The following is an 11,820-nucleotide window of genomic DNA, read 5'->3' on the forward strand; positions in this document are numbered from 1 at the left end:
GTGCTGTGCTATGCCGTGCCGTGGCGTGCTGTGCTGTGGCATGGCGTGCTATGGCGTGGCATGGCGTGGCATGGCGTGCTGTGGCGTGCAGTGCTGTGCCATGGCGTGCCGTGGCGTGCCGTGAGCCGGTGGCTCCGGCCGCCCTCGCTCGCGTGGGGACGGGTGCCCGGGCCCCGGATTGGAGGGGGTGGGGGGGTGGGGGGCAGCCCCCCAACGTGTCCCCCAGCATTGTCCCTGCAGCCCCTCCCCCACTCCGGCTCCCATCCCCCCCCCAGCCCTTCTCCCTCGCTCCAGCCCCCTCCCCCACCCCCGGCTCCGGCCCCCCAATCCCTGCCTGCACCCCCAAATCCCTGCTCGTATCCCAATCCCTTCCCACACCCCAATCCCTGCCCGTACCCCCAAATCCCTGCCCGCACCCCAATCCCTGCCTGTACCCCAAAATCCCCTGCCTGCACCCCCAAATCCCTGCCCGTACCCCAATCCCTGCCTGTACCCCAAATCCCTGCCCGTACCCCAATCCCTGCCTGTACCCCAAAATCCCTTGCCTGCACCCCCAAATCCCTGCCCGTACCCCAATCCCTGCCTGTACCCCAAATCCCTGCCCGTACCCCAAAATCCCCTGCCCGTACCCCAAATCCCCGCCCACACCCCAAATCCCTTCCCGTACCCCCAATCCCTGCCTGTATCCCCAATCACCTCCCCTACAGAGGATTGTACAGCCCAGTATAGCCCAGTACAGCCCAGTACAGCCCAGTGCAGCCCAGAACAGCCCAGTGCAGCTCAGTACAGACCAGTGCAGCCCAATATAACACAGTACAGCCCAGTACAGACCAGTACCTTCTAGTGCAGCCCAATATAACACAGTACAGCCCAGTACAGCCCAGTACCTTCTAGTGCAGCCCAGTATAGTCCAGTGCAGCCCAGTATAGCCCATTACAGCCTAGTATAGCCCAGTACAGCCCAGAACAGCCCAGTACAGCCCAGTGCAGCCCAGTGCAGCCCAATATAATACAGTACAGCCCAGTACAGCCTAGTATAGCCCAGTCCAGCCCAGTCCAGCCCAGTCCAGCCCAGTGCAGCCCAGTGCAGCCCTCACGCCACTGGAAGATGCTTGTGTGGCTCGTGGGCGACTTGGGCCGATCCCACCAGGACCCTTCGGCCCTTAAGACACATTCCCCCCCCACGAGGGGAGCCCGAGGCCGGGGTGACGGGCACGGGGGGGGTCTCCTCCCCTGGGGTCACCGAGCCCCCCCAGCACCCCCAACCCCGGCAGCGGGCACAACCTGGGGCTCCCACACCTCCCGCCCCCCCCTGCACCGCGGCCCTTGGGGGCTGGATACGTCCCTCGGCCCCGGGGCTCCGTGCAGGGGGGGATGCGGCTTTTTTGGGGGGGCTACGGTGGGACCCCCACATCATTGGCGAGCCCCGAGCATGGCGGCTCCATCTCCAGCTGCCTCTGCTGCTGCCGCAGCCGGTACTGCCGGATTTTCTTCTTGCGGTAGTAGATGCGGTAGCCCACCGCGCCGGTAAGAAGGGCGGCCACCACCGCCAACCCCAGCAGCACCGGGAGCACCACGTCGGGGTCGGGGTCTGCCGGAGAGCGGGGATGGGTGGGCAGTGGTACTGAGCCCCCACTGTCCCCCTGGGGCCCCCGGGACTCCTGGGACCCCCAGACCCCCCAGACCCCCCAGACCCCTGAGACCACCAGGACCCCCGAGACCAGCAGGACCCCCAGGAGCCCAAAGACCCCCAGGATCCCCAGGACATCTGAGATGACCAGGACACCCAGGACCTCCAAGGACCCCGAGACCCCCAGGACCCCCAGCAACCCCAGGACCCCTGAGACCACCAGGACCCCAGGACCCCCAAGACCCCCAGGACCCTTGAGACCCCCAGGATTCCCAGGACCCACAGGACCCCTGAGACCAGCAGGATCCCCAGGACCCCCAAGATCCCCAGGATCCCCAGGACACTTGACACCACCAGGACCCCCAGGTCCCTCAGGACCCCTGAGACCACCAGGACCCCCAGGATCCCCAGGACCCTTGAGACCCCCAAGACCACCAAGACCCCCAAGACCACCAGGACCCCCAGGACCCTTGAGACCACCACAACCCCCAAGACCCCCAGGAACCCAAGGACCCCTGAGACCACCAGGATCCCCAGGACCTTCAAGGACCCCTGAGACCCCCAGGACCCCCAGGACCCCTGAGACCATCAGGATCTCCAGGACCCCTGAGACCCCCAGGAATCCCAGGATCCCTGAGACCCCCAGGATCCCCAGGACCCCCTGGACCCTTGAGACCACCATGACCCCCAAGACCCCCAGGACCTTCAAGGCCCCCTGAGACCCCCAGGATCCCCAGGACCTTCAAGGACCCCTGAGACCCCCAGGACCCCCAGGACCCCTGAGACCATCAGGATCTCCAGGACCCCTAGGACCCCCAGGACCCCCAAGACCCCCAGGAATCCCAGGATCCCTGAGACCATCAGGACCCCCAGGACCTTCAAGGGCCCCGAGACCCCCAGGACCCCCGAGACCCCCAGGATCCCCAGGACCCCCTGGACCCTTGAGACCACTATGACCCCCAGGACCCCCAGGACCTTCAAGGCCCCCTGAGACCCCCAGGATCCCCAGGACCTCCAAGACCCCCAGGACCCCCAAGACCTCCTAGACCCCCAGGACCCCCCAGGACCCCCCGGGACCCCCGTCCCCACTCACAGTGCACCCACACGGTGACGTCCCGGACGGCTGTCCCCAGCGAGTTGGTGGCCCGGCAGCGGTAGGTGCCGGCGTGGGCGCGGGTGACGGGGCGCGGCACCCCGGCGGGGAAGGGCTCGCCGTCCTTGGTGCACTCCAGGTGGGGCGGGGGGTTGCCCCGTGCCCCACAGCGCAGGGTCTCATCCTGCCCCTCCGTCCAGTTCTGGCTGGGGGGGCAGCTCCTCTCGTCCATCCGGGGCTGGTCTGGAGGCGAGAGCGGAGGAACCCCATTTCTCCCCGGCACGAGCCCCGGTGTCGCCGCCACCACGGGCCGGGGCCAGCGGGGTCCCCGCTGCAGCCCGGGATCCTGCAGCCTGGGACGGGGCCCCCCAAGTCTTGCGCCGGGGCCGAGGGGATTTGCACGGGGGGCAGAAGGGTTTTGTATGGGGGCAGAAGGGTTTTGCACGGGGCCGAAGGGTTTTGCACGGGGCCAAGGGGGTTTGCACGGGGTGCACGGGGGGCAGAAAGGTTTTGTATGGGGGAAGAAAGGTTTTGCACGGGGCTGAGGGGTTTTGCACGGGGGCAGAAAGGTTTTGTATGGGGGGAAGAAGGGTTTTGCACGGGGGCAGAAAGGTTTTGCACGGGGCTGAGGGGTTTTGCACGGGGCCGAAGGGTTTTGCATGGGGCCGAGGGGTTTTGCACGGGGCTGAGGGGTTTTGCACGGGGGCAGAAAGGTTTTGTATGGGGGGAAGAAGGGTTTTGCACGGGGCAGAAGGGTTTTGCACAGGGCCGAGGGGTTTTGCACGGGGCAGAAGGGTTTTGCACGGGGGCAGAAAGGTTTTGTATGGGGGCAGAAGGGTTTTGCACGGGGCTGAGGGGTTTTGCACGGGGCCGAAGGGTTTTTGCACGGGGCCAAGGGGGTTTGCACGGGGCTGAGGGGTTTTGCACAGGGGCAGAAAGGTTTTGTATGGGGGAAGAAAGGTTTTGCACGGGGCAGAAGGGTTTTGCACGGGGCTGAGGGGTTTTGCACGGGGCCGAAGGGTTTTGCACGGGGCCAAGGGGGTTTGCACGGGGCTGAGGGGTTTTGCACGGGGCAGAAAGGTTTTGTATGGGGGCAGAAGGGTTTTGCACGAGGCCAAAGGGATTTGCATGTGGCCGAGGGGTTTTGCAGAAGGCCGAGGGGATTTGCACGGGGGCAGAAGGGTTTTGCACGGGGGCAGAAGGGTTTTGCACGGGGCAGAAGGGTTTTGCACAGGGCTGAGGGGTTTTGCACGGGGCAGAAGGGTTTTGCACGGGGCTGAGGGATTTTGCATGGGGCAGAAGGGTTTTGCATGGGGCCGAGGAGTTTTGCACGGGGGCAGAAGGAGTTTGCACGGGATCAAGGCTCTTTGCACGAGTGCTGAGGCATTTTGCACCAGGACAGGAGGGGTTTTGCACAGGGGGGCGGAAGGGTTTTGCAGGGGGCTGAGGGGCTCTGCACCATGGCCGCGGGATTTTGCCCCGCAGCCGGCACCGCGGCGGCACCCACCGCCCCACTCACAGGCGACGCGCAGCGTGGCCGTGGCCGAGCTCTTCCGCAGCGTCCGGTTGCCCACGTTGAGCTGCGCTTCGCAGGAGAACTCGGCCCCATCGTCTTCCTCCCCGGCCGTCAGCTCCAGGCGCACGGGACCCTCCGCCCAGGGCTGCGGGGGCCGGCGGCTGCCGAGGAGCCGCAGCTTCAGGCCCGGGGGCCGGCTGGGTGCCGAAGAGCACTCGATGGCCACCGGCTCGTTGCGGGAGGCGTTGGGCTTGCTGATGTCTAGGCGAGGCTGCGGGAGGTCTGCGGCCGGGAGGGAGATGGCACCCAACGCCGCGGGTCAGCCGAAGGGGATCCCGGCCGAGCACTGGCGGATCTGGCACCCGGCTCATCCCGAAGCAGCTTCTGCCAGAGCTCTGCCAGAGCCGGCACAACCCAAGCTCTCCCGATCCTGGGACCCATTGCCAGATCTGGCACTTGGCTCATCCCGGAGCAGCTTCTGCCAGAGCTCTGCCACATCCGGCACCCGGCTCATCCCAGAATGGCTCCTCATCCCAAGCTCTGCCAGATTCAGCACCTGAGCTCTGGCGGATCTGGCACCCGGCTCATCCCGAAGCAGCTCCTGACAGAGCTCTGCCAGATCCGGCACCTGGCTCATCCCAAGCTCTCCCACACTTGGGACCCATTGCCAGAGCTGGCACCTGGCTCATCCCAAAACGGCTCCTGCCAGAGCTCTGTCGGATCTGGCACCCGACTCATCCCAAAGCATCTCCTGCCCGAGCTCTGCCGGGTCCGGCACCTGGCTCATCCCAAGCTCTCCCACCCTTGGGACCCATTGCCAGATCCGGCACCCGGCTCATCCCAAAACGGCTCCTGCCAGAGCTCTGTCGGATCTGGCACCCGACTCATCCCAAAGTGGCTCCCAACCAAGCTCTGCCGGATCCGGCACCTGGCTCATCCCAAGCGCTCCCATCCGTGGGATCCGTTGCTGGATCTGGCACCCGGCTCATCCCAAAGTGGCTCCCAACTGAGCTCTGCCAGATCCGGCAACTGGCTCATCCCAAGCTCTCCCATCCGTGGGATCCGTTGCTGGATCTGGCACCCGGCTCATCCCAAAGTGGCTCCCAACTGAGCTCTGCCAGATCCGGCAACTGGCTCATCCCAAGCTCTCCCATCCGTGGGATCCGTTGCTGGATCTGGCACCTGGCTCATCCCAAAGTGGCTCCCAACCAAACTCTGCCAGATCCGGCAACTGGCTCATCCCAAGCTCTCCCATCCGTGGGATCCGTTGCTGGATCTGGCACCTGGCTCATCCCAACACCTCCCTCCCCAGGACCAGTTGTGGCCCCAGCTCCATCCCAGTTTGCCCCATCCCGCTGCCTCCCGAGGGGCGGGGGCTCCCCCGATCCGGCGCATCCCTACCCCCTTCCCGCATCCCCCATCCCCGGTCCCCGTTCACCGGGAAAGTCCCACGGGAAGGACCTGAGCAGCTTCTTACCGTAAGCCAGCAGCCTAAAAGTCGTCACCTTCCTTTCCCCGAAGCAGGAGAAGAAGCACAAGATGTCGGAGGAGGGCTCGGTGACGTTCCGGAGCCGGATGCTCAGCCAGCCCGGCCCCTGGCCCACCCACTCCTTGCTGAGGGAGGTCTCCAGCCCCCGGGACCCCCTGGCATCGAGGCAGCTGCTGGAGCAGTTCAGCAGCACCGTCCCGCCGTAGGCCACCTCCGAGGCGGTCCCTTCCACCGTCACCTCGAAGGGGCTGGTGGGTGCTCCTGGAACGGGATGGCCGGAGAGGGGGGAGTGGTGGGATGAGCTGACAGATGGGATGAGCCGGGGAGGTGGGTCGGGATGCAGGTGGGATGAGCTCGGACACAGGGGATGTCCCCCATAGGGTGAGGATGTGGGTGGGATGAGCTGGGACACAGGGGATGTCCCCCATAGGATCGGGATGCAGGTGGGATGAGCTGGGACACAGGGGATGTCCCCAGTTGGGTTGGGGTGAAGGTGGGATGAGCTGGGACGCACGGGATGAGCTGGGACACTTGGGTTGGGACACAGGGTTGGGATACAGGGGGATGAGCTGGGACACTTGGGATATCCCAGGGAGCGGGGGTCAGGATGTGAGTGGGATGAGCTGTACAGACGGGATGGGCTGGGACAGGTGGGAAGTTCCAGGGAGATGAGGGTCGGGATGCAGGGGGACGAGCTGGGACACAGGGGATGTCCCCAGTTGGGTTGGGGTGAAGGTGGGATGAGCTGGGACGCATGGGATGAGCTGGGACACTTGGGATGTCCCAGAGAGGGGGGGTCAGGATGTGGGTGGGATGAGCTGGATAGACGGGATGGGCTGGGACAGATGGGAAGTTCCAGGGAGATGAGGGTCGGGATGCAGGGGGACGAGCTGGGACACAGGGGATGTCCCCAGCTGGGTTGGGGTGAAGGTGGGATGAGCTGGGACGCACGGGATGAGCTGGGACACTTGGGATGTCCCAGAGAGGGGGGGTCAGGATGTGGGTGGGATGAGCTGGATAGACGGGATGGGCTGGGACAGATGGGAAATTCCAGGGAGATGAGGGTTGGGATGCAGGGGGATGAGCTGGGACACAGGGGATGTCCCCAGTTGGGTTGGGTTGAAGGTGGGATAAGCTGGGATGCACGGGATGAGCTGGGACACTTGGGATGTCCCAAAGAAGGGGGGTCAGGATGTGGGTGGGATGAGCTGGACGGACAGGATGAGCCGGGGAGGTGGGTCGGGATGCAGGGGGACGAGCTGGGACACAGGGGATGTCCCCAGCTGGGTTGGGGTGAAGGTGGGATGAGCTGGATGGATGGGATGAGCCGGGGAGGTGGGTCGGGATGCAGGTGGGACGAGCTGGGACACAGGAACGGCACTCACCACACAGAGCCAGGAGCAGCCCGGCGAGGGACCAGGAAGGGAGGCTGCGCCGAGACATGGCCGCGCCGGGGAGCGGGGAGCCGCAGGGACGGGAGCGGAAGCTAGAGCCCATCACCCCGGCACAGGGCGCTGGCGGGGGGCACCCAGCTCAGAGGCGCATCGTCCCCCAACCCTTGCCGCGACGGCCGCTCGCCATCCTTCCCCTCCGGCTGGGCCCAGGCCCACCGTCTCCCGTGAACTGGCAGGAAAACGGCCTCACGAGGAAGGAAGCGGGGTTCGGCTACCACGGCGCATGCTCAGCCCGACCGTGGCCGCTGAGGACTCGGGATATCAGAAACCCCCCGGGATTTGGTTATCCCCATTCCCAACCAAAACCCCAGTGGGTCGCGACGCTGCTGCCGCCGACAGCCTTTAATGGTGCAACATCATGACAGCCTCTTCCAGCCTCTGCAGCGGCCGCATCTCCCTCTTCTCCGGCTCCTCACCCTCTCACCGGCGTCAGTGCCAATGCCGCCCCAGCACTGAAATCCCGGGATTCAGCCTGGATGCTCCCCCCAGGGCACCAAGACCCCCTGGCCCTGGTGTCACCGCGGCAGGAGACTGCGGCCACCCCGAAACCGGCTTGAGGTCTCCCAAGGGATAAAGTTCGGAGAGAAAAGGAACATCTCTGTGATGGTGGGGAGGTTGGCGCCTCGCCCCCGCCGGCATCCCAACGGCGTGCCGGCCCGGCATGTCCCTGTCTGGGAGCTGCCACCTCCCTGCGGCAACAGTGCCGCCGGTGCTATCTCACCGTAGCGTCCACCATCCCACCACGGCTCCCGCCCGGTCCCCGACGTCATTGTCACATCAGTAGGAGGGAGCCGGCGGCTGCGGCACTCGGCCCTTGCCGGGGCGCTTGCCCATGGGCAGGGGAGCAGGATGGGCAGGGGGCTGCCGGTCCCTCCACCGCCTCTGCCCACCTACGGTTGACCCTCCTGCGCCGAACCGTTGAGAGCGGCCGTCTCCTCTGAGCATCCCGACGGCCGCGACGACTCCATCTCCAGCCGCCTCTGCCGCTCCTGCAGCCGGTACTGCCGGATTTTCTTCTTGCGGTAGTAGATGCCGTAGCCCACCCCGCCGGCGAGCAGGGCGGCCACCACCACTATTGGCAGCAGCACCAGGAGCACCACGTCGGGGTCGTGGTCTGCCGGAGAGCGGGAACGGGTGGTCAGTGGCACCGAGCCCCCACTGTCCCCCTGGGACCCCCAGGACCCCCCGGGACCCCCGTCCCCACTCACAGTGCACCCACACGGTGACGTCCCGGACGGCTGTCCCCAGCGGGTTGGTGGCCCGGCAGCGGTAGGTGCCGGCGTGGGCGCGGGTGACGGGGCGCGGCACCCCGGCGGGGAAGGGCTCGCCGTCCTTGGTGCACTCCAGGCGGGGCGGGGGGTTGCCCCGTGCCCCACAGCGCAGGGTCTCATCCTGCCCCTCCGTCCAGTTCTGGCTGGGGGGGCAGCTCCTCTCGTCCATCCGGGGTTCAGCTGCGGGAAGAGCCGGGATAGGGACAACAAATTAATTCCCATCCGGAAATTTCCTCTTCGGCATCTCCGGCTGCGGCGCTCTCACCGGTGACAGTGAGCCGGATGGGTGCGCTCCTCTTCAGGGCTTTGCCGCCAACGGGCAGCTTGGCATCACAGCTCAGCTCCATCCCATTGTCTTCCTCACGCACCATCAGGCTGAAGGACAGCGGGGACGGTCCCCACTCCGCCAGAACGCGGTGGCCGGCGTGGATCAACAGCTGGAGCTCGGTGGAGTGGCCGGGCGGCAAAGTGCAGAGCCCCGTCACCACCGTGTCGGCTGCCGGGCTGGCGGTGCTGACGTTCAGCTGCGGCGAGGGGAAACCTGCCGGTGATGGAGACAACACCGGGATGGTCTGGTGACGCCATGGCATGAAACCGCTCCCCCCTTCCCGGCGCAACACGCCAGGGCCGTGATGCCGGCGGGTTTTTGCCGGCACCACCACCACTGTTACTCACGGTAGACGTGGACGGTCGCCTTCTTACGCCGCTTCATGGGTCCCACCTCCACGGTGCAAACCAGCCCGAAGTCCCCCGGCCGGCTGTGGGACACCTCGGCAGTGGCCCGGTGCCTGTCCTGGCTGACGGTAAGCGGCAGGGTCTGGTTAGCGAGTGCCAGCTCGAACCGCGGCTCCGGGAAGACGCGACCGACGGTGCAGCTGATGTTCACCGTCTCGTTGATCTCCAGGTAGATATGAGGCTCCAACTTGGGATCCTCCGGGAATTCTGCCGCCGGAGAGAAACACTCCGGGATGAGCCGGTTGCCACAACCACAGTGGAGCAAACGCCGGTAAGATGCCGGTGGTGGCTTACCGTAGACGGTCAACGCCTGCGGGTTGGAGGTGGTGTTGGACTGTGGACCGTAGGGCGCCAGGTCGAGCAGTGCCTGGCAGGTGATGTTCTGCCCGTGGTCCCGGCGTTCTGCCGTCAGCCGGTGGGTCACCCACACCGCCTCGTCCTGGCTCTGCTGCTTGAAGGTTTTGGTGTGCAGCATCTCGCCGCCCCGCCACAGGGTCACCGTCAGGTTCTGGATGGGCGCAGCGCCATCCACTCTGCACACCAGCTCCTGGCTCTCACCCACCGCCAGCTGCGGTACCGGCTCCAGCACCACCGTCTCCGGCAGACCTGGGGGAGAGATGCGGTGTGATGGGGATGATCCCGGTTTGCCGGGACGGGCAGGGGCCCCCTCTCCCCACGGTGCCTTACGGTAGACGATGAGTTTGGTGGTCACCACCTTCCTCTCGTTGTCACAGATGTAGTAGCAGAAGACGCTGGAGTTCAACTCGGTGACGTTGAGCAGCTCCACCACCGTCTCCCCCGGCTTCTTCGTCACCAGCTGCTTCCGAATCGACGTCTCCACGTTGCCGGATGCTTCGGCATTCTGGCACGTAGTCTTCAACTTTAGCTGGACCGATCCGCCGTGTTTCACCACCGGCACCGCCGGCTCGACCCACAACTCGAAGGAGGCTCCCAACCGCCCTGCCGGGAGAATCCGGGGGTTTGGAGGGGGGTTCCAGCGGTCAAGGGGACCCCAGGCTCGTCCCCGTCCCCGGCACGGTGGGGTGAAGGTCGAGGGGACCCCCAGGCTCGTCCCCGTCCCCGGCATGGCAGGGGGAAGATTGAGGGGACCCCCAGACTCGTCCCCGCCCCCGGCATGGCAGGGGGGAAGCCGGCCAGCCGCGGCGGGCAGGGAGAAGCCGCAGAGCTGCCAAACTTCTCCTTCGGCTGCAAGAAGTCGGCAGCTTTACCGGTGGGCAGGATCCGTCCCCCACATCCAGCTGGAAGCCTTCAGCCAGAAACCCGGTGACAGGGCGGGGGTGGCGCCAAGACCCAAATCCGGCCCTGAGGGACGGTGGCAGCTGTCCCCAGCCGGTGCCTGGTGCAACCCCACGGTCCCCTCCGGCCCCACGTGCCGGTGCTTTCCCGGCAAAGCAGCCGTCACCGAGCCCAGAGCCCACCGGCTGCGGTGGAAGCCCCCCTGGGTGAGTCATCACCAGCACCTTTGGGTGGGGGATTCCCAGGGAGCAGCCGGGAGGTTTCCTTCCCTTGGCAGAGGGGAAAAGTCCTGCCCTTTCCCGGAATAACCGCCGGCAGGAAGAGAACAGAAAAAAAAAATGCCCGCTGCGATCCAGGGATTTCGCAAAGACAAACATGACCGGGGTGGCTGCGCCTCCCGCTCGCTTCCCAGGCTCTCCCATTGGATACGGCACAGAGGCGACGGCTTCGGGAAGAAGGGGCTGGGATGGATCTGGGACCCCCATCTCGGCCGCCCCACCAGCCCCCCGGTGCCGGGCAGGGCCCGACGCCGACACGGCGGCGGCGGCACGCTTGCGCTCACATGGTGCATCGATGGGGACACACGTGTTTGTGTGTCCCCCCCGTCGTGACACGCTCGTGTGACACACTCGTGGTGACGAGGGTGCGTTGACACGCTCGTGTTCGCATCACCACGCTCGCCGCGACGCCACCGACACGCTTGCGGTGTCATGCTCACACCGGTCTTGACCCTCTGTGCCGGGGACACGCCCGGGGGGGGTCCCCGGGTCCCCGCCACCCTCACTCGGTGCCACCCCCAGCCCGGTGTCCCCTCACCTCCGATGACACCCAGGGCGCACAGGGCCAGCGGCAGCACTGCGGGGTGCATGGTGTAGCGGGGTGCCGGGGTGGGCACCGGTACCAGCACCGGGTGGGCTCAGTCCTTCAGGAGCACCGGGATGGGTCGGGCTCTTCGGTTGCACCGGGATGGGTCGGGAGCACCGGGATGGATCCGGTTGGGCTCTCCGGGACCAGTCGGTTCAGGCTCTCTGGGATGGATCCGATTGGGCTCTTGGTGCGCACCGGAAAGGGTCAGTTCGGGCTCCCCGGGAGCACCGAGATGGGTCAGTTCAGGCTCCCTGGGATGGGTCTGGTCGCGGTCTCCGGGCCCAGTTGGTTCAGGCTTCCCGGGAGCACCGGGATGGATCTGGTCAGGGTCTCCAGGAAGGGTCCGTTCAGGCTCCCCGGGAGCACCGGGATCGGTCAGTTCAGGCCCTCTGGGATGGGTCCAGTTGGACTCTCAGTGTGCACCGGGATCTGTCGGTTCAGGCTCTCTGGGAGTGCTGGGATGGATCCGGTCAATGTCTCCAGGATCACTTGGTTCCAGCTCCCCGGGA

The 11,820-nt window shown here is 66.2% G+C and overlaps 2 protein-coding genes across 2 annotated transcripts; both read right to left on the reverse strand.

The window, feature by feature from the left end:
- Window positions 1–1,393: 1,393 nt before the first annotated feature.
- LOC132320539 (intercellular adhesion molecule 1-like) lies at window positions 1,394–4,184 on the reverse strand. Its single transcript, XM_059833043.1, has 3 exons — window positions 4,160–4,184; window positions 2,723–2,965; window positions 1,394–1,590 (listed from the first exon to the last, which is right to left on the reverse strand). The coding sequence occupies exons 1-3, from the start codon at window positions 4,182–4,184 to the stop codon at window positions 1,394–1,396; spliced, it is 465 nt and encodes a 154-aa protein (XP_059689026.1).
- Window positions 4,185–8,071: 3,887 nt separating this feature from the next.
- Window positions 8,072–11,312, reverse strand: ICAM1 (intercellular adhesion molecule 1). The gene is made up of 6 exons (XM_059833044.1): window positions 11,261–11,312; window positions 9,875–10,147; window positions 9,128–9,793; window positions 8,718–8,993; window positions 8,390–8,632; window positions 8,072–8,295 (listed from the first exon to the last, which is right to left on the reverse strand). The coding sequence occupies exons 1-6, from the start codon at window positions 11,310–11,312 to the stop codon at window positions 8,072–8,074; spliced, it is 1,734 nt and encodes a 577-aa protein (XP_059689027.1).
- Window positions 11,313–11,820: the final 508 nt, after the last annotated feature.

The sequence above is a fragment of the Gavia stellata genome, chromosome 38 (genome assembly GCF_030936135.1).
Source record: "Gavia stellata isolate bGavSte3 chromosome 38, bGavSte3.hap2, whole genome shotgun sequence".
NCBI classification, from domain to species: Eukaryota; Metazoa; Chordata; class Aves; order Gaviiformes; family Gaviidae; genus Gavia; species Gavia stellata.